Source organism: Nilaparvata lugens, chromosome 11, assembly GCF_014356525.2.
Source record: "Nilaparvata lugens isolate BPH chromosome 11, ASM1435652v1, whole genome shotgun sequence".
In the NCBI taxonomy this organism is placed as follows: Eukaryota; Metazoa; Arthropoda; class Insecta; order Hemiptera; family Delphacidae; genus Nilaparvata; species Nilaparvata lugens.
This window is the reverse complement of record NC_052514.1, coordinates 32,142,870-32,166,688: the sequence shown is the minus strand read 5'-3', so window position 1 is coordinate 32,166,688 and position 23,819 is coordinate 32,142,870. Positions and strand designations below refer to the sequence as shown.

At 34.1% G+C, this 23,819-nt stretch overlaps 1 protein-coding gene across 1 annotated transcript in view; it reads right to left on the bottom strand.

The window, feature by feature from the left end:
* The window catches only part of LOC111058168 (serine/threonine-protein kinase STE20-like), a 208,959-nt gene that overhangs the window by 7,168 nt on the left and 177,972 nt on the right, over window positions 1-23,819 (bottom strand). The window contains exons 2-6 of the mRNA XM_039438234.1: window positions 9,309-12,367; window positions 7,699-7,800; window positions 6,246-6,368; window positions 4,580-4,766; window positions 930-1,111 (exon numbers count right to left, since the gene is read on the bottom strand). Of these exons, the coding sequence (XP_039294168.1) occupies window positions 930-1,111; window positions 4,580-4,766; window positions 6,246-6,368; window positions 7,699-7,800; window positions 9,309-12,367 (3,653 nt within the window). The remainder of the gene's footprint in view (window positions 1-929; window positions 1,112-4,579; window positions 4,767-6,245; window positions 6,369-7,698; window positions 7,801-9,308; window positions 12,368-23,819) is intronic.

The window sequence follows — 23,819 nt, the reverse complement described above, 5'->3', positions numbered from 1 at the left end:
TACAGTTTTGGGCTTCAAGCCTGTTGTTCCTTTCTCAGTCATTCAAAGTTGTGAATGATATTGTTTGTACTACTACTACTACTACTACATAATAATAATACTACTACTCAGCTCTACAGGTTGCTGCAACCCTTGGCCTCCCTCACAAAGCCTCTGCATCTCTACTCTACTCCTCTCCATCTCTGAGAATGGACTTCTCAAGGTCCAAACTTCACCGTTTCATGTGAAAACATTACAGGAGTACCTTAACTTTTGCATTTTTCATCATTATTCTTGCTCAATATTATTGTAGAACTCATCAGTTTAACATGATTCACCATGTCATTTTACCGCTACTGGTATTTATTTTTAACGCTAGAACGTAAGTTGAATTATGTTTTGTTAAACACATGAATAAAGGAATCTGAATCTGAATCTCTCCCGATCCTCTGCTTGCCTTTTCCAGTTACGAACTCCAAGCGTTCTCAAATCCTGCTCTACATCATCTGTCCATCTATTCCTTGGCCTTCCTTTCCTTCTTCTATTCTATATTTTATCCCTCCATATACATTTGTCAATCCTTTCATCATCCTTTCTCACAAAGTGCCCTAATCCTGACAGCTTTAATAATCTGACGATGTCCTCATTCCCCAGGAAGCGCTCGATTTCGCTATTTTTTTCTCCTCCAAATTCCATTTTCGTAAACAGGGCCCACTATCCTCCTAATAACCTTTCTTTCAAAGATTTGAAGCCTTTCTATGTCCCCAGCAGTGAGTACCCTAGTCTCCGAGCCATGATATTGTATGTATCAATGTATACATAAATGAATTCATATAATATACATATAATGTTTATACATTATCAAGATGAATTTAAATTTCAAACATAGGAAAAAATATTGAAAACTACGTACATAATAACAAACAAGTAGTAAAATTTTATCTACATACCGATTTACTAGTCAAATAGTCCATGCCCCTGGCGACACAGTAAGCGAAGACAGTGAGGTCCCTCGACGTGAGAGCATCTGTGGCGTCTGAGAAGTTGTAGTAATGAGCTCTTGTCCTGTGATCCCGCAGGAAGGCCAGCAGCTTTCCGTACATCACATACTCCATTATCAACAGGTAAGGCTCTGCAAAATCGGAATAACACAATTAATAGGCATTACATTAGTGGATGCCTATACTGGCATTACCTACCAGGCACTGGGATAGGAAATAGGAGAAACTCATTCAAATCCAACAGAAGCAACATAATTTTGTATCTCTTATTGAACAAGACTCAAATAGCTCATATGAGCATTTACAGTTCTTGTTGCCTTATGAAAGCCTTTATATGCAGTATTGATATATATATTATATATATGCAGTATTTATATGCTCTATGATACATACTTGAGCACTGGTATACTTTCTGTTAAAGAATTGTTTAAGAAATATAAGAAAAGGTTCAGAACATTACTCAGGGAAATTAGACGAGAAAAAAATGACGAATTTATCATATCATCTAGCAATAAGGGCAAAGCAATATGGACTATCAAAAAGAATGAATGTGGCATTAAACGACGGTTTGAGGGTACTGTTAGTGATTTAAATTCAAACCAGTTTAACAAATTTTTTATTGACAAGATTGATGAAATTGTAAATAGTGTAGCTAAAAAGGTGTGTAAACAGAGCTCAGCAGAATATCTAAACAGTTGTAACTCCAGACCTTCTTGTAAATTCAGTTTCAGACTAGTCAGTAAGATTGAGGTCGAGAATGTCATAAGAAACATGAAATCCAGCAAATGTGCTGATATCTATGGTATGAACACATTAATTTTCAAATTAGGATTAGATTATCTAAGTGAAGTGTTAACCCACATTATAAATAGTTGTATATTAAACTCTGTGTTTCCTGATGCATTGAAGTTGGTAAAGGTAGTTCCAATATTCAAGAAAGGTAGCAAATCTGATTGCAATAGTTTCAGACCTATCTCTTTGGTTCCAATTATATCTAAAGTTTTTGAAAAGTTGTTAAATATTCAGATGGTTCAGTATTTTGAGGTGAATAATCTGTTCAGTGACAGTCAGTATGGCTATAGGTTGGGAATGGGAACTGTGAAAGCGACGATCTCCCTATATGATCAGCTATTGGAATCATTAGAAAATAAAAATCAGACTGATGTAAGACTATTCGACCTTTCGAGAGCTTTCGACACAGTTTGTCATGAAGTTCTTCTGAAAAAAATAGAATTTTATGGTTTTGAAGAATCTGCTAGCAAGCTTATTCAAGCTTATCTGAGAGATAGGTTTCAGAAAGTGGTTTTTAATGGTGTTGAGTCTAATTACTTGCCGGTTCGTTATGGGGTACCTCAAGGTTCAATATTGGGCCCAATTTTGTTCATTATATATGTGAATGACATGCCTAGTGTAATTGGACCCTCAGCCAAAGGATATTTGTTTGCTGATGACCTGGCAGTTTGTGTAAGTACAAAATCTACCTTGGCAATCAATAGAATCAGGTCCATAGAGAATATTACACTAATGATCGAGGATTGGTGTAACGCGAATTTACTGTGTTTAAACTTAGATAAAATTAAGAGTCTTAATGTGTCTTATGGCAACAATGATGATTTGAATGGTCTGAGAATGGTTAATTTTCTTGGTTTTAATGTTGACTCTAGGCTGAATTGGAAAGACCATATTGATAAAGTGGCGGGTAAGCTGTGTAAGGGATTGTTTATGTTAAGAAAATTGAGAACAGGAGTAAGTCTATCAGTGTTGCGAATAGTATATTTTTCTCATATACACAGTTATTTATCTTATGGAACAATATTGTGGGCTTCCCAAAAATATAGTATTAGATTATTTAGACTGCAGAAAAAAGCTGTGAGAATAATATGTGGTCTTCCTTCAAGAGGACACTGTAGGGATAGCTTCAAATTGATTGAAATTATGACACTTCCTGCTGTGTTTGTTTATCAATGTCTCAATCATGTTAAGGTAAATTATAACTCCTATGTTCAGCAGGGTATGTGTCACAACTATAATACTAGAGGTAGGAATAAACTAGTCTTGAGGTTTTGCCACTATGCAAATACTCAGAAAACTTTCTATTACGTTTCTCTGAAACTTTTCAATGCCTTGCCTGAGAATATAAAAAATTACCATTAAAATTATTCAACAATAGAGTTAAACGATTTCTGTTGAGGAATCCAATTTATGAAATGGAAGAGTTCTATGACGTAGTTGACAATATGCTTGATTAGCAACTAGGTACTCTCATAGGTGAACTAGTCATATGATTATGTGTTATGAGCGTGTTTTACTTATATTGTTATGAAAATAAGTATATTTTTATGTTTATAATTTATTGTAATGACTTCCTGCTTGTAATAATTATGATTCAATCTACCATTGACATTTGTAATGCAATTGATGTTCTCAATTAGCTGCTGCAATAAAGTATTTTGACTTTGACGTTGACTTTGTATTTCATGAACATACAGCAAATAACGCGGAATTAAATTATTCTACACTGGATTTGTAAGAAGAAACAATTTCACATAAAAGCTATGATTTACTATTTCTTAATCCAATATAACTTTTCTTCTATTTCTCTATTTATAGAGTAGAACTATTAATGCAATCATTTTCAATGACAATAGTGAGGTCCACGTTAAAATGACAGCATATGATAAACATTGTTGTGCTATCTTTGTCTATCATTCGACAAAGCAGACAGCACGATCCTTTTCTAGCTGCCAATTTAGTTTTCAACAATGTATATTATTTATTTGAAAATATAAGTATTTGAGGGCACCAGCAACTAAATTCCATTATTTCCCTCATAACGCACAAAATTTGAAAAACAATACATTGAAATAATAAAATAACTAATATACTATTGAATTTTAGGAAAAAAATTGAAAACAAGATACAAACAAAATAGTAGAAAACCTTGAAAATATGAAACTTATAGTTGCAGGTAAAAGAAAAAGAAAGAAGTATGTAAATAATACTGAAGAATTCAAGAAATATAATTAATCAATAAAATATTCAATCTCAATTGAAGAAATCATATTAAATAATTGAAAAATTTATTTTCTTTACGAATAAAATATAATTTACAGTATCATTTTTTTAACCAGAATGAACAGTATTGTTAATATTAGTCTACATCAGATATACCATTATCAGCTATCTTCTATAGAAGGCAGTGGCAACGCTCTTCTCCTATCTTTCTCCAATGTCATTATAACGTGGACCTCACTATGGCTGGTCCCAAAATTTCGTTTTGTTCCAACTTCAAATTAGCCAACACTCTTTGCTAACCTATTTAACTATGTTAAAACCAATTATCTCATAATATAATATATTATATTTATGAAATGTTCTAAACAAAAACGGACGGAGAAAATTCACGTTCAATACCTGATAATTTGTATGAACTTCTCTGTTGATATTGATAAATAAGTTTTACTGATTCTTGATTACTTGAGTAGGCCTGCAGTTATACTCAGCAGCGTGATTGAACAATGAGCTAAAATATTTGAAATATCGAAATAATCAAATAGGTACTATTGAAAGTGAGTCAATAATTGTGTGTGAGTGATGACCTTTTTCAGTGCAGCATCCCAGTAGCGTGACGACATTGGGATGAGCACCCAGCTCCTGCATGATGCCCAATTCCCTGAGCAGGTCTTCGCGCATCTGCAGGGAGGCTCCTTCCTTCACCGTCTTCACGGCCACCAGTCGCGTCAGGCCCTCATGCCCGTTTATGTCGTCTGCTTCTGCCTTCCAAACCTATCAAACAGAAGTAGTGAATTAAATCAAATTAATTAATTCATTGCCTCATAATAATAGAACAGAAATATCAAATAATGCAGTATGTTTACTTTAAAAATAAATGCATGATTAAATTTGGTGAATCGATTCATTGATTTCATTTCCATACAGAAACTTATCTGACCTTACGTAGGAGTTTCTTGTTGTGTTTAATTATAATTCATGGTGAATGTATATGATTTACAAATATATTTTATTATCAAATGAAAATATTATTATAATATCTAATATTATTATCTGAATAATTACCACAATATTAACTTCTCAACTACACAAAAAGTTAGATCTTTTACATTATAGTTTGACAGAGAATATCTGATTCGATATTAGAATGTTCTCTTCTCCTAAATCTAAAGTAATCTGATTATTTTGATTATTTACTAGGTATACTATACTTATACCACGGAATAAAGATACCCTTATTTAAAAGAAACTTGATCTTTCTCTGTGATAATACTAAGAAAAGAATTGAGACATTTGTATCTTCTCATTTATGTTGTACATGTATTTTTCTATGTATATTTTCTTCATAATATACTACTACTTCTTTTAAGCTGAAATATTAATTAATTTAGCAAAATAATGTGTTTTATTTTTATTTGTATTATGTATAAGTTTGTTATGCATTTGTATTTTCGTATTCTCATGTATATAATACTGTATCGAGAAAAGAAATTCACTACAATTCACACTGCTCCCTCTAGATTTCGCTCTTCTCCAGTACCAAAAATCACCTCTCTCTTCATATTTCTCTCTCTTCCAAAGAGAGATCACCTCTCTCTTCATATTTCTCTCTCTCCCAAGAGAAATCACCTCTCTCTTCATATTTCTCTCTCTTCCAAGAGAAATCACCTCTCTCTCTTCTTCCCATCTTTATAGAGAGAGATTCTTTCTCATCGTCATATTTAAAATCCTCTTCTATCTTCTTCAAAATCATTACCTTCTTCAAGATTCTAAAATGAGAGGCAATACTAGGGAGAGCAAAATTACAAAGCAAACAGTACCAGAGAGCATTAGAAAAAAGGAGATGGAGAAAAAGAACAAGAACGAGTTGATAGAAAGAAGAAACTCAATGGCATCAGAGAACCTCAGAAAATGGAAGATGGATAGATGCTCAGAGAGTATCAGAAAAAGGAGGATGGAGAAAAAAGAGCAATGGGAGCTTACCTCCAATGAGAGGTAATAGAAAGAATACACTCGAGAGCATCAGAGAGATTCAGAGAATGCAAGATGGAGAGATGCTAAGAGAACATCAGATAAAGGAAGATGAAGAAGAAACAATCAAAGGAAGAAAGGTAGTAGTAAGAAGATAGTGGAGCTAAGAGACACCCTCATTGAGAATTACATAGTGTAGGGGAGTCATTCAGTTTGCAGATATTATGACTTGGTCTACATTGAGAAAAAATCATGAAAATTCTAAAAGTTGCGTTTATTTACCTGACCGAAATTTCCCTGTCCTAGCACGGTTTGAAGCCTCAATTTCTCCCGGGGAAACTCCCACCTTGTCACAGGATTTGTGGGGATTGGCGGCAGTTCTCGATTCTTCTCGATTTCCCAGCTCTGAAACAATAAATAAGTAAAGTTGGAGTACGATTATGAACTGAAGTTAAAATGTGAAGGAATATATTTGTTTGGAAGTATTAAATCACAACAAATGTTTTTCGATGATTTCGATGGTCGTACAATACCAGGAATATCTTACTCTTCATCTTCATACCGTAGTAGTGAAGGTGATATAATTATTTAATTTGGTATCCATATGTGACAGTTTGAACAATATCCTATTTTATTAAGTAAGCAATTTCTGTATATCTGTTTATATTTTTATATCTGGTTATCTATGTTCAACGGATCTCGAAAACGGCTCCAACGATTTTCACGAAATTTGGAACATAGTAGGTTTATGATATAAAAATTCGATTACACTAGGTCTCATCCTTGGGATAACTCGCTGAACTACATTAAAAGGATAATTCATTCTTGGCTGAAACAGCTGAGACTTTCGTCGTCTGTGGATAGGAAAAAGTGAGCAAGTGATTCTGTGGAAAATCAAAATATCGCATCCCCGAAATTCATAAGCTGACGTATAGCCAGCTGTAAAATATAAACACGATCATTTTAGAGAATTGTGTTCTGTTTATCAATAAATAAAAATGACGAGCGAAGCTCGGTGCCCCGATGTTCAATATGATACTATTGATTAAAATATCCGAAAGTCTAGGAATTATTTTCCACAAAAACTACATGATTTAGGTAGATGAAACGTCAATATGACTTCCTGAATCTCTTTCGATGTTTATTAAATCTTAGATTAGGCTTTATGAGCATCCAAAATAGTTGAACAAAATTAATAACTGTGTTCGTGTTACTACTGGTACTTAAGAATAGATTATCTCGTTGTCTCACCTTAATCTAGCTTTTTTTTTAATTTTCGGATAAAATAATTTAATTGAAGTTGCTTTCCATGACGAAACACTATATAATAACTTTGTTGAAGTTCTGACACTGTGTTACTAGTAAACTACTAATTACTAGTAACACAGTGTCAGAACTTCAACAAAGTTACAATAATTTAATGTATACAAATACAAGTAGCCAACAATTAGTTCAAATTAGAATATACAATCTACAATTGAAAACCATCCATTAAATGAACATGCATGCAGCCTCTTGCCTGATAATTTTTCTTATAAAATCATTATATCTATGTGTAATGAAAGATGTCACGTCTAGTCCATATAGCCTATCAATGGAAATTATGAATATTTTAAAGTTCAGTCGTATCTTCCTAATTGGAATGATTCTCTACAATGTAGAGTCTACATCGTGAGTTCGAAAAAAGATTTAATAAGTAGAAAATTGAAAACACATTGATTGAGTGATTACTTACTGGGTGGGTGGCCAATCTCGGCAATTTGGTGTGTAGAGATGGAGTGGTTGTACTTAAAGGACTCCGGTTATATTCAGATGAGTATTCCGAATCATCAAGCACCTGCAAAATTAGAATGAAGCCATTTTATAATTATGTTTCTAGATAAAGTTCAAATTCATTTATCAGTTATATCAAAGAAAAATATGCAAAATTAAATGTATAAAATCATAATGAATTTTGTTGGCTATATGAATCAATAATTTGATTGATTAACGTAATTTTTAGTTACTAGTTACTAGTCATGTTACATGTAAACACCATTCCTTTAGGCATGAAAATAACGTTATTCATGAAAGCGAAAAATTGAATTGATTGCAATTAATTGATTAGCAGCGCTCAACTTCTTTCTAAAATTATAGCTTACAATATCCAACACAATACACATGGCTCAAGAATAGGAGCTTTCCAAGTAGAATTATTAGCTTTGAATCTTTTATTGCTTTGAAATAAATTGATCAGTTGTGACCTGAAGAGCTCTGACACCAGACCTGAGCAAGCCAGGTCACTCGATATTATATTATTATTATATTGCTTTGATAAAAATTATTATTGTTCTTTGATAATATTAATCCAGGAGCCTTATGAAACTCTACTATGAAAAAACACAGCAAAATGTATGATTGTATGAGATTGCAGCCATTCTGTGTTGTGAATCCATTCTTTTCTACTATCAATTCAAACTTGGAATTAAAAACACTTTTGAGAGAGTCTGAAGATGACCAGCAATAGGTTTGAAACGCCGTCACTGGCTCACTGCTAGAAGGTAAGTGTTTCCCCTGCAGATATAGGCCTACTAGTACTTTCCAGAATAATTGTTTCTCTTTTTCATTATATTTTTCACTCAAATTTTAATCATTAATTTTGTTGAGTCGATTCGATTATATTAGTCAAATTATTCTATAAGTACAAGAAAGATATTTTTATAATTTTCTGGGATTTCGAACCTATACTCTTAAACCAAGCATTATGGTTATTCTCTATTTTTTTACAATGAAGCACAGATTGGGAGAGAATAAGAATAAGAATATCTTGTACTATTTCTCTCCCAAATTCAGGTAACTTAAAAGTCCAAATGAGGTTGTCTTCTGGATTTCCACAAAATTGTCAGTCCAAAAATATTTATACAAACCATTCTTGCAAATTTAGATGTTCCAAATACCAAAATAATAATAATTTATAACACTCAGTTATTTTTATAATGGAGAATATTCACTTATTAGAAAAAAAAATTAAAAACGAACCGAAAAACAAACTTACTCCTATAGGGAGGCGCATCGGACGGATCCGCATCGTATAGGTATGCGAACTCCAATTGAAAACAATGAAACAAGAGAGTTTAAATCCAATCCTCCGATCCGTCCGATGCGTGCCGTCCGTCCGATGACGATCTGTGTGCGCCTACCTTAAAAGTACAGCTGGTTGAAAGCTTCATGATTGTATTATTCAGTAGCCTATGTTTTTTATCCAATTCATTGTCCAACAATAAATCACTCCTTTCTCTATCAGTCTTCAATCTTAAACAATAAAATTAGTTATACTATAACTAATAATCAAAACAATGAACTCACCTTTTTCCGTCTACTCCGTAGTATGATAATCCTGGCAGCCAGGATGGATAGAAGCAGAATGGGAATGACCACCAGGGCTGACACCAGGTAGGTGGTAATGCTCAGGTTCTCCGGGTAGCTGCTCACATCCACAAGAGGTGTCTCGTTGTGAGAAGGTGCCGGCTTCGTACTCCCAAACTGCCCTCCAGCTGTTGAACTTGTCCATTTGATGTTATGATTATGATTGAGAATCGGAGGCCGAGTATTGTTCGGAACATTGCTCACATGATCCTCATCGTAATCATTATAGTTGGGATTGGGTCCTCCATCTGGGATTGGTTCATTGTCTGCTTCTCCCCCTGTCTCATAAATATTGTTTGGGGGAGGTTCTTTGGTGACATGATCTTCATGCAGCTTTGGAATCATGAAGGTTTGATCGTTTGTTTGATCGTCATATCCACTGGGAGCACTATTCGAAACCTCAGAATGAATACCAACATCATTAGGATGACTACCAGGACCATCTTCCATATTTCCGGGCAAATTTGGATTGTAACTATCCTCTATTTTACCATTATTCACAACAGAAGTCTCCACTTCCTCTTCAGTTGCTACCTCACTACCTCTCTCAGGAGCCACCTCCACTGGAGGAGCATTAAATTTTGAATCTTTGGTATCAGCAAAACTACTTTCACTAGCAACCCTATTATTACTAGTGTTATTGTTGTTAATGCTACTTAAACTAATAATACTTCTATTATGCATATCACTGTCTCCATGAGACGCAACAGTTGAATGTTCAACAGTAGTCACTGGGGAACTAGGAAATATTCCTACTCGAAATGTTGTTGGTAATGGCTCTGATGTTGTTGTTGTTGTTGAAGGTGATGTTGTGGGTGAAGCTGTGGTTGTAGATGGGGAGTCAGGAGTTCTTGTGATGTTTACACTTGGATATCTATTTACATTTTGATCAACAACCTCTTTGACAACAGTATCTTGCTTCTCCTCAACTTCTTCCACTTTCTTGTGATTTTGAGGGAATTCAGTTGTTGATGTTGTCTGAACATTGGAACTACTATTACTCCTCAAAACAGCATTCCTACTTCTAATTGCATTCAAATCTGCCCCGGTTTGATTATTAGTCCTAACATTAGCATTAATCCTAGACCTACTTAAATCTACAAAACTACTTCTATTTTGATTCTCATTAATCAAAGCGATGGGCTCTGATTGTTGAGGCACATTCACGGTCTTATTGGTTGACCTTGTGTTGTTCTGTTCAGACTCCTTCACAGATACAGATGTAACAACAGCTGTTGATAGGATTCTGGTTGTGGGTTGAGGACTGATTGGCGATTGTGGCACAGATTGCTGCTGTGGCGGCTCAGCTTCAGATGGCTTGGCATTCCTTGGGTAGGGATTGGATTCCTCCTGTTGCAGGGGGTCAACAGAATGTTCTGGATGGGAATCAGCTGATACGTTTTTAGGCGTTTCACTTGGTTTAGGTGTAGTTGTTGAAGGTGGTAAAGTTGATGGCCTTCTGAATTTCATGACTCTGTCAGTTACAGATGGATGAGTAGCAGGTGATGAAGTTGTAGAACTTTCTTGAGGTTTTGATTCAGTGACTGCAGACAGTACAGTAGTGAATGGAGATGGTGATGATGTTGATACTACAGGAGGCATTGAAGGTGAAGCAACAAGTGCTACAGGTGATGATGACCTTGGAATCTGCAACCTTTCAAACTTATTCCTGTTAGAATTTGCAGAAGTTTTCAAAATCCTCCTCCTATTCACCAACTCTACATCAGTTATCTTCACCTCTGGTTTCGCCTTGACTTTATCAACATCCTCCTCTGTTCTATTACTTACACTCACTACTTCCTTCTTTTCCACAACATCTTCAGTCCTATTCTCCTTCTCATTCTCCACTTTTTTCCCACTCACTTCCCCACAAGTCTTGATGGTGGCACTGTGGAAATTAGGTGACCTCCTCCTGTAAACCTTAGTGGGAGTATTAGAACTATCAACAGCTGCACATTCAGTGGTACTTATTAGGTTTTCATCAGTGGTTTGCACTGATGCTGAGGTTGTTGATGATGTAGTGGGTCGCCTCCTGTAGTAGGAAGATGAAATCACTGGATCTCTGACAGGGATCCTCCCTCTAGGAGCTGTATTACGCTCTATCGCTTTCTTCATGACTGTCACATCCATATTCTCATTGACAATATCCTCTTCCGGTGTTAAATACGACAATTTCTCGGCTGTACTAACATGCCTATCACCTGTACGCTGCCTGATTGACTTATTACTTTCAATTGAATTGATCCCACTTGGAGTAGGCACTGTTTCCGGTGATATTTTCTTACCGAAATTGAGGAACTGTGTGATGTCATACTGAGGCACCTCTTCGATTGCAGGGTACTGATTGAAGGTGGGAAAAGGCGCTGACGTAGTGGGAGGGGTGGGGGTAGTGGATACAGTGGTGAGACGTCTCCTCTTTTTCACAGCAGTGCTGGAATTGACATCCTGATCTGATGGGGTGGGAGTTGAGATTGAAGAGTCTGTAGTTGTGGAAGAATGGTAGTTTGAGATTCTCTGTCGTCTGGACATGATAGCAGCTGGAGATGGAGTAACTTTTCTAGCTCTGTCAACTTTGGTGCAATTCTCACTGTTTTGACAACTTTTATCAGCTACAACTTTTTCATCCTCCTTTACCTCATCTACTTTTCCCTTCACTTCTTCTTCTTCTTCTTCTTCCTCAACAACACCACGTTCCGTTGTTGTTGTAGTTGTTGTAGTACTCTTAGATCTCGATCTTCTGTCAACCGATTTGTATCGATCATTACCTAAAACTCTACTCTTACTCTCTTCCCTGTTCTTCGCTTCTCCTTTCTCCTCTTCGACTACTTCTTTCTCCTTCTCCTCTTTCTCTTCATGATCACCTCCGCCTCTTGACGCCAGCGGCGTCTGCAGATTTCTCTTTCTATCAGCTGGCTGGTCATGTTCATGCTTCACTCCTGCGCCCGATAGACTAAGCACCAGAGTTCGACGGGCTTCAATCTTTTCAGGATCTGAGTCATCTGCAACAGAAAAATTTACACAGACTGTTAGTTTATCTGAATGTTCGGGAGAAAGTTAGAGAGATTTGAAGAGATTACAGTTGAGGAAACAGAGAGTTAAAAAATCATTTGAAAGTTATGTACATTGCAAAGGAAAATACAGATTCGGAGAGAAAATGTTTGAAACAAATACATACTCGATAAAACACCTGGCAGTCGTTAAAATGCAACTTTGAAAGTGAAAATTGCAATTAAAATAAATTTGAGAGAAACACATTATATATTGAAATGTATAAAGCATACCATAAATGAAATATATTTAATATACCATAATATTTCGGACTATGATTGTGTAACCTTGACTAAATTTGGGAGAGGAATAGCACAAGGTTACCTTATTTTTTCTCTCCCTATCATTTTGAAAAAAAAAATTGTTTCATGGAATAGGCCATGTTTTGGTTGTGGGAGAGTTATACTTGACTATGATAATTTGGAAATGAAAATTAGATGAAATACTCTTATAGGAAAACATTTAGAATCTGTACAAATTTGAATGGAAATACAAATTCGAGACGAGGTGTTCACTTGAATGGGATTTAAAATAATTCCACATACAGAACGAATACAGTGTACAACATTCAAAATGAATAAACAACCAGTGATACTTTTATGAAATCCACGGCCAACAGACTCCAATCTGTAGGCTATAATCTACAAAGACGTCCAATCATGAATACAACTGATAATTTTTAACTCAATGTACTCCTCAATTTACAGTAGTTGATAAAACATGACTTTTTTAAAATAAGTTGAACAAACATAAAGTATTAAGTATTATGAGAAAATAAGATAGAAAACATTATGCACGTTTCTATATCTCATTCAAGCACACTATAGTGAGCTTCTATATTCACTTAGAACAGTCAGTACTCCCCATGAATAGAATCAATGCTTCAGGTTCAAACAATACTGACAGTTTAAAGTCAATCTCAAAATAGCATCAATTCACTCCCAACTTATACAATATACTCAATTTGAATGGAAAGCGGAGTTTGAATGACTCAATGAAATTTATGACAGCTTATGCGGAAAAATCTGTAATAAAGTAAAATGAACTGAGAACATCGTCAAGGATCGAGTGGAGAGAAGAGAGAATTCTTTCAACCTTCCGCCTTCAGAAAAGAATGAGTCGTTATGATGATATTCACTTCAAACTGTCAGCATTGGTGGAATGAGAAGCATTTGTGAAATGTATGAGGAATGCTGACAGTGTAAAGTGAATCTCATTATAGTTATTCACCTCGATTCTCAAGTACAGTTGTTGGGAGACGCAGCTAGAAGCCCACTGATTTGTTTGTCCTCACAAAATTACAACATAAAACTTTACGGCCCATTTTGTAAACAAACAAAACAATTTATAGCAAGTTTACATGTTAGCTGGTGATAAAGTGAACATTGTCTGTAGAGGCTACACTTTTATGTTTTCACAATAAACACCAAGGTGTGATGATTTTATACTTATAATATAATAAAAGAGATGCAGGTGTTGAGATATATCTGCATTCTCATTACACAGAGCTTATAAGTTTCCCGATTTAAATTACCTTCATTCTTCTAAATTTTCCTAATCTTTATTTATAATATTATTTATTTATATTTCCTAATACTTTTATTGTCACTGCCGCCTGCCTCAACGATAAAAATGTACTTTTACTTGTGTAAAACAATTTTTCCCTTATTATTTCATTCCTTTCTAATTAATTTTCATTTTTCCCTTTTTTCATTACTGTAATTCTGTATCAAAATCTGATGTATATTTCTTATTTTATTTTTGCATTTTGTATCTGTTTTCTTTCATTTTTTACTTAAAATCTTTGAAGTGTAATATTTATTTTGTCTAAGTTTATTTATCTTTTGTAACTCATTTTTTTCCTGTAACTGGGCACCCGCCGAAAAACCTTTGGGTTTGGCAGGACCCTCAACTGTCTGAATTGTGAATTGTGAATAAAATTTTGATTTGATTTGATCCTAAGAGGATTAGAAATTCCCTTCTCATGGGAATATCTGTAGTTCAACTATATTTTATAGGTATCTGCAGCACTAATTCCGAGTAATAAATGTTATTGGGGGTTATATTGATTGGAAAACTTGATCAGTCATACTATTGATCGATTTTAAATTCACCCCGGATCAATAAAAAGGATGGCCATTCTTTCTTCCTGGGAAGAATTTCATCCCAATTTTCCCAAATTTCATCCCATGTTTATCTGACGTTATTTTTTAATGAATAACGATTTGCCCCGGCTTGGCTGCAATCGGTAAAGCATGCGTGTAAAAATATATAAGTCTGGTCGGTTTTTTAGAATACAATTTCGATTAAATCCTTATAGGCTCGCTCAGGAGCTCCTGCAGTTTATTGCTTTTTACAATTTCTGTAATTGAGCATACTTTTGCATTTAAAACGAATAATGAAAGCTTGGAACTGGAATCTTTTGAGAACAATAGTTTTTATATGCAATATAATAAGTTTCTAAGTTAGTTTCGAAAGTAAAAAATTGATAATAAACATCACGATTACATGCAACAAATTACATACAATATGGAAAAATACCAATAGCCTGAATTGGCCTACTTATTTAAAATTGAAATGAATAATGATGTGATAGGTTATCATTCAGAAGTAAGTTAACATAGAGCTGTCAATACTACTTCAATTCGACCACCTTTTTATTTCTCCCTTTCGAAATGTGATTTTTAACAAATGCCCAAGGAAACTATAGCCATATCAACTAACAAGGTGCTGATAAAAACATGAATTTGTAGCGACTTGTTAGTCAGACAGTAAGAGATTTGTTGAATTATCAAGAAAGTATGTCGTCAACTTGACTAACGACAATTTGATGAAAAACGGTTTCCATGAAACTAGAACTGACTGACCTTTCGAGACTTTTTATTAATTTGTTTTAGAACCTCATTACTGTACTGGTGATTTTATGAGAAGTGAGTCAGCTAGAAATCTTGAACATAAAAGAGAAAACAAAAACTAGATAAATCAGAAAAGAAAACAGGATTCTGAGTCAAGTGCATTTACTCGGACATTGAGAGTTTTCATACGTTTTTTCATTATTTCAATTTTTGAACAAGTTTTAAAGTAATAAGTGACAAAACTTGTTTGATTATTGAGCTGATTGCCAGTTGGTTTGCCTTCAAATAGAAATCAAAATTAACAAGATTACTTGCTACTATAGGCCTACGCGTATACGAACCAAAATTTTCATTTTTTATGTTTCAAAATTTTAATCATCCTTCCTCGTTGAGATAATAAAAACCGAGGAATTGAATTATAGTGTGAGTTCAAGGAGTTATAAAGAGAAATAGTAATAATTATTCGTAAATGAAAAACGAGATAAAGATAAATTATTATTGTTCTACCAAAGAAGAAATAACTCCTATCAAGAATATATTATCGTTTTTGGATTCATTTATAAATATTAATTTATGTTATCTATTTCCATTCTATAATAAAGAAAATAATTGTTTAATACACGTACAGGATAGAGAATTCACGAATGACGCATCACGACGTCAGAACTACTGGACTGATTAACTTGAAATTTTGCATATAGATTATTAATTTACCGAGGATGGTTACAGGCATATTTCAAATTCTTCAATATTTCACGACATCCAGTTTTTAGTTCGTAAACTTATTAATTAGACCTTTGCAGAGCACGGGTTACCAGCTAGTCTGAGATGAAATTCATAGCAGTAGGCTATAAAATTCATTTAAATACAGTACAAAAAGAGCAATCTCCTTAGCATCAAACGCTACTGTTCATTTCTTTCCATTATACATTTTTCTAATATCATTATTATGAACTATTTTTTATATATTTACTCGAACTGTGAGTTAAAAGATGCAAATACTGAAAAAACGGAAATTGCTAATAAACGAGCTGGATTCCAACCTTGCTTGACTTGTCTAATAAAAGTGTTCCTGTGATTAAGGATGCAAAATTTAATATTATACCTCTCTAATCCTTCTTCCATCCTTTCCTGTTTCCTTAATACTTCCTTGAATTTCCTGTTTCGGATACAGGAATATTTTTAATAATCGAACAGGTATTTCCAAGTTTCAACGAAAGTTTCGTTGAAAATTTTGTTTCAAATTTAATGAGGTAGACTTGCAACTCCAACAATAATCACTTTTCAATTACTTGTTATAACTTTATACAAAATATTCAAGAATGTTAATTGGTTATTCCCCAAATTAGTGAATTAATAGATAGAGCTATCTTCTCTCTATGACTATACTTTTCCAAATTACACGAAAGAAATTATTTTTACTAACAGTCACAAACTAAGAAAAGAGCCTATTTTTTCTCATGTTGATTCTCATTAGAACGAGAAAGAACCTATGATCAGTAATTGTTCATTTTCACTTCATATTCGTATTAGAATGCAGTTTTCCAAAAATTATTGAAAAAGGGTAACATATACAATATTATTTACGAAAAAAAAAATATTTATGTGATCGTACAACACTTTCACCATTCCTGGAGCTTGTTTTACAGTGATAACCCAGAAATGAATGATTTACATTCAAAAACGGATAAAACCTGACACCACCAATTATATATTATAGTATTATATTGAACATGTACTAATTACTAATATACGCATTGATTTTTCGCATTCTAGTCAGCCAATTCTACTTATGATTCCTTGATATTCAGAACTTTTGAACACACAAATTTTACACCAACATTTTCAATTTCTTATAATTTAAAAAAAAGCTCTTATAGCAGGCTCATGAGTCTACATCTCATCTTTGTTTAGTATCAGGATTTACTAAGGTTACAGTAAGACTCAATCGACCATACATTTTTGGATGAATTCATATCAATAAATTATTCGATCAGATAACTGTCATTTTTTCACTCAATATAAACTGAACTTACTTTTTGGACTTGGAGAATGGATCAAAATTTGGGAAATGAATAGTTTTGGGCTGTGCCTGTTGGTCCTTCTCTAATCATTTTAATGAATTATGTTTTGTGTATCATTGGATAAATATATAAAGTGCATATACTTACTGAAAGTACGTATTTTAAGTATATATTACCAGTAAAATCACCGAAATTTTTCATCAATAATCAATAAGCCTCATCGAAAAAAAAACATTTTTTTTGCAACAGCCTTGCTCCAAAATTTATGACATTCAACTAGGTGAACAATCACTTCTCCATAGAACTAATGAAGTGAGACTCGTTGACAGCAGCTAGCGTTACAATTAAATTACGATATTTGCTTTTTGCAGTTTATTGGTGGACAACGTAACTAGAACTGTTGGTTACGAAATATTTCTTAAGCATTATTTATTATATCATTATTTTTGCATTCGAAGATTGCCAATAACTGACAGCTTTGAACTCGGTTCGAATGAAGCATTTCCCGTCCTTGAACAAAACCTCAAATTCTTTCACCTGGAGAGATGGACAGAGAGAGATTACAGGATTGCTTAAAAATCAACAGGGAATAGAATAGAATGACTGCCTTTATTTTTCCTAGAGAGCGAAGTAAAGGCGCAGTCAGCCCTCTCTCACACAAGAATCAAGTTTCAAGAGAAGGAAGAATGGAATATGAAATCATCAAAATAATGCTTTGAATTATCCTCTCGATTATATCAGCCGTTGAAATGCAGTCGTTTCATTGATGTACTGTAGTACAGTAGTACTGCAGTAGCTTAGTATTTTAATCCTGTACTATTTATTGTAGTAGGCCTACTGTAGTAAATTGTAGAACTGCACTGTAGTATTGCTTGAATTCTGCCTCTGCCATTGCTGATGTTCACTATCTATAATGAATTTGACTATGACTGTCTTTATATTATTCTATGTACAAAATGACAGGCCTAGAAGCATTCTTAAATTATGTTTTTCTATAGGGAGAAATGGAAGTAATATTTATGTTGTTCAGTGGAAATGAAATATAAAACAGAATTCAGATTCATTTAGATAAGTATAAGTTGAATTAAGATGAACTTAAAAGTTGAATTAGACGCTCTGATCTTGATCGACTTTTGAAACACATTTGAGAATGAATTAAAGGAATATACGTGAAGTAAAATTAATTAAAGTAAAATTATGGGATCGATCTTTGGATACACAGTATTACAGGATATCCGATTTGAAAATAGTAATATCTTTCAAGTTCTCAATATATTGACATAATTATAGAATTCACGTGAAAATTATGTTTGATTTGAAAGAGAAGTGCACGTACACACTAAATTCGTTGACATGTATGAATATATGTATATAATTACCATAGATGTTTTGAGCATAATTGGAAATTCCAACAAGAAATTGACTTACATCTTTCAACTAGAACAACATCATTTCAAGGTTTCCAGCAATCATTCATTTCAAACTATTCTTGTACCTATAAATACTACATCTGCAACACTTTAATATTGTGATCTATATTTTCCTATCTTTTAACAAGTATCTAGCGAGATAGCATCGCACTAAATCCCTTTAAATGAATATTTCCAGCCAAATCATTCCAAATATAGCTTTTTTTCCAGTTGAATAACAAAAATAACATTTTCTCACACTCCAGTTTCCCGGTTCGAGTGGAAACGGTAATTTATCACAATCTGTGTGAATTATTGTCGGAAAAAATGAATAAGAAGGAAGAAAAAAAGGAGGAAGTGGAATGGGAATACGAAAATAGAAATACTACTTGTAAACCTGGCATTGCATGACGGAAAAGCATTCACTACTAAAATGGAAATGACGAGACATATTTTAGCAGCCCTTGCAGTTGTAATAAAGTTCTTCTACCTGTGGCTACAAGTTTTCGAAAATATTGGAAGTGATTCTATCTCAGAAAGGGATTGTTTTGAGGTTGAGGACTCAATATTGCAAATGTGTTTCCAATATTGAATAATTTATTTACCCAAATACACCACTTCAAAGTACTCCAATACACAACAATGAATTATTGGTTCTACTTTCTTTTCCAATAAGTCTTTCTCTAAGCATCTGGAGTTTATTGGAATAGAGTAGAGCAGTTCTACAGTAGAACAGTTCCACAATAGTTCTAGCTGTAAAACAAGGCGACTTTGTAAATTATGATATTATAACCTAACGATTCCTCCATTTGATCTTGTAGTATTACTGCACATATTACAAAATTGTGTCTACAATAAATTTGCCTCCTCAAAGAAGTTATCACTTGAAAAGCGAAATCTAGATTAGATACTTCATTCAACCTGGTAAATGTTAAGGAATTTGGTTAATTCTATCTATTTTCTTAATAACTTATTTGCTGTCACATTGATCTCGACAGCATTATAACATCATTTTTTCTGAGGATGATTCCATGAGCCAGAGTCTTGTGCGTTGATAATGGGAAATGATGATAATTATAGTGATGATGAAAGATGAATTAACTGTACAGTTCAATCACAGAATCTAATCCAATCCATAATATCCATTCTATGATGATTATGATGTTCATGTTGTGGAAATTCACGAAAATTATTCACGTATGTCATGTTTCATGGCTCTTATTGCTGTTGGTGGAGATATTATCTCGAATTTTCAGTCATATTCTCTTAATGAGTATAACCAGAGACAAGAAATATAACAAATAAGCACTTATGCTTATCCTTTATCTATGGTCTAACACACCGAAAACTCGAAAAAGCTAGGTTCTTAGCTCAACAAAAATACTGAATAAAGTTTCGTAACGTTCGATTTCGCATGTTATTTCTTATTTCAACTTTTCATTCACTATCTCCCGTTTTCATTTCAAGTTTAAATAATGAATTAGTTGGAATCATATCAACTTATCTCAAAACAAATATCAAATAATTATGTAATCAACTTCAGAAGAAAGCTTCAGTAATTATCACCTAGTTTCACGAAGTGTCATTGCAAAAATTATAGCAAAAAATACTCCTACTATCGATTCCCGATTGATAAATAAGTCAGCGAGTAATAAAAACTGAAAACATGACAACGATGTTTCTAGAGGAATGAGAAGTGAGCAGCTGACTCGTGGGAACCGATTGCTTTCATGCAATTGACACTTGCACTTCCTTATTTGAGATGCGGCAACGGGCTGCAGGGGTCACTGGACTATGCTCAGATTCACTTTCAACTGTCAGCATTAGTTAGAGGAGACAGCATCGACCTTATTCAAATAGAATACTGTTAAAGTAAATCTCACTTTGGTGATCTCTCAACTGGTTCAATTCACTTTCAACTGTCAGCATTAGTTAGATGAGACAGCATCGACCTTATTCAAATAGAATACTGTTTGAGGTGAAACTCACTTTGGTGATCTCTCAACTGGTTCAATTCCTTGTCTTTCCCAATAAACATGCGGTGATCGCCATAGTTAGATTTACTTAGAACTTTCAGCATTGGTTGAATGGATAGTATTGCAGTTATTCATAAGAGAGGCTGACAGTTTGGAGTGATTTCACTTAGGCCACGTAACGCCAAGGATGCACGACTCAATCAACTACCACAGTGCTAGCTTTTTACGATTCCAGTAAATTTTATCGTTTTAAAAGCTCTGTTGAGTGATCTGAGCATTCCTGCTCAAAGCTGATATATTTGTGTTATGTAGTTGTAATAGTAGAGTGCAGTAAGATACAGTAAGATATTCTTGGGGAGGGAATGATCTATTTTTGTGAAAAGCTGGAAAGTTTTATCCACTTGTTGTCAACAATTGAATATGAATAATGAGGAAGAGGAGGAGGAAAAGCAGGGGGGGAGGAGGAGGTGGAGTGGGTGGTGGTGGTGGTAGAGGAAGAAGAGAAGGTGGAGAAGGAGGAAGAGGAGGAGGTGTGGGTGGTGGAGAATTAGGATGAGAAGGAGGAAAATGATAAAGATACATACAGATTAACTTCATAATGAAAAAGAAGAATAAGAGAAAGAAGAAAACCCCTCGAGATACATGTAGTTTATAGCTGCATATAAGTAGCATGAGGAGCATGAGTGGGAGGAGGAGGAGGAGATAGAGGAACGTTGAGAAGAGGAAAGTTAAAGTTAAGATCAGCAGAAAAACAAATACACGAAGAATAATAATAGGAATATGAGGAATAAAGATGAAAAAGAAAGAGGAGGAGGAGAGAGGGAGAGAGTTGGATGTAGGAGAATATCAAATATAGGAAGAAAATAATAGGAATGAGGAGTTGAGGTAGGATTGAGGGGTTAAGGAAGAAGAATCAGAAGAAGAGGAAAATAAGGGGGAGGAATAAGAGGTGTGAGAAGAAGAAGCAAAAGGAAAACAAAACAAAAAAAATAGAGAAAACTGGGAATAATGAGAGGCAAGATAAGAAAGTGAAGGGCGAAAAGATGGAGAAAAAGAGTTATTGTAAAAAGATAAAAAACAAGAGATGAATGAAAAATGGCAAAGTAAGAGAAGGAGGAGGAGATGAGAGGTGAAAAACGAAGAGATGGAAGATTACGGCAGAAAAATGAGAAATACTGTATGGGCAAGAAGGAAAATGAAAGATGCAGACAACAGCGATAACCGAATGATGAAATAAGGAGAAGAAACACGAACAATAAGGAGGTTATTGTAGGTGGTGACGGAGGAAAGGCAAAGACGAAGCAGAGGATGAAGAAGCATTGAAGAAGGAGGAGCAAGAACTTGAGTGGGAGGAGGAGAAGGAAGATGTAAAAGAAATAGAAAGTATGTATGATAGGAAAAAGGATGAAGAAATTGGTTAAAAGTGATGTAAAGAGGAGGAGGAGAAGTCGGGGGTGTAGGAGGAAGAGATGTTGGAAGAGGATGAATATATATACAAGATTAGGTTTATCATGAAAAAAAGGAGAAGAAGAAGAAGAGAAAGAAGAAACCCCCTCGAGATACATGTAGTTTATAGCTGCTGGGTGACCACTTTCTCCTTTTATAAACAGGAAGATGATCAGATCTCCAATACTGGATTTCAGTAACTCGACAACGGAAATAAAGAAGGAGGAAAAGTAAAAGAAATAGGAAGAATGTATGAGAGGAAAAAGGATAAGAAATTGGTTAATAGTGATGAAAAATGTGAAGAGGATGATCGAATTGATTTCACACTTGATACGAAGATCAAGCATATAATCAACTCTAATTAATGTTTATCTTGATTTTCTGAGTCGAAATTCCAGGTGTCTTCCTGTATAATTCGAGAATGTTTTTTCAGAGTGTAATCTTCAGCTTGAGGCTAGTTTGATGCTTTACATAATAAATCGAGTATTTGTTCAAACGAGTACAAGTTGAATCAAAACTCGAAACTGTTTGCCTCAACACTTCAGTTACTGTAAGCAACTATACGTATACTACTTTACTGCTACCTCTGTCACTTCCAATCCCAAAAGAGAGATCTAAAAACTGTCCAAGATCATATTTTATTTTCTCTTCTCTTTCAAGGTAGATTGTCTACTCAAAGATTGAAGTTTAAATGAAAGATTAACTCGAATGTTCGAGTTTACCAGAGATTGATAATGGTGTAATAACCAAATTTAGACTCACTATTTCAATAGATAAGTGATTGAGACAATTACATCTATTTTAAACACTACTAAGATCAGAAATTCAAGCGATCTAAATTCAAATTATATTCAGGTCTATCACCTGGAAAAAGTTTATTCAAAATCAAATTCTAGCCAAGTGGAATAAGAATATGGGTTTAGGAAATCAATCAACAGGATATAAGGCCTGTTGTCCCAAGATAATATAGCCAATAAAATAGATGGTAATAGATTGTAACCCTACCAAGAAATTGTAACCCTACCAAAAATTCAAGTGATGTGAATTATATTCTGGTCTACCACCTGGAAAGTGTTTATTCAAGATCAAATTGTAACCAATAATCGTGGAATGATAGTATGGGTTTGAGAAATCCATCAAAAGGATATAAGGCCTGTTGTTCCAAGAGAATATAGCCTATACAATAAATAGATTGTAATAGATTGTAACCCTACCAAGAACAGAAATTCAAGTGATGTGAATTATATTCTGGTCTACCACCTGGAAAGTGTTTATTCAAGATGAAATTTTAGCCAATAACCGTGGTATGATAGTATGGGTTTAGGAAATCAATCAAAAAGATATAAGGCCGGCCTGTTGTTCTTAGAGAATACAGCCGATACAATGAATAGATTGTAATAGATTGTAACCCTACCAAGATCAGAAATTCAAGTGATGTGAATTATATTCTGGTCTACCACCTGGAAATTGTTTATTCGAAATAAAATTCTGCCCAATAACCGTGGAATAAGAATTTGGGTTTAGGAAATCCATCAACAGGATTTAAGGCCTGTTGTTCCAAGAGAATATAGCTGATACAATAAATAGATTGTAATAGATTGTAACCCTACCAAGATTGGAAATTCAACTGATGTGAATTATATTCTGGTCTACCACCTGGAAATTGTTTCTTCGAAATAAAATTCTGCCCAAT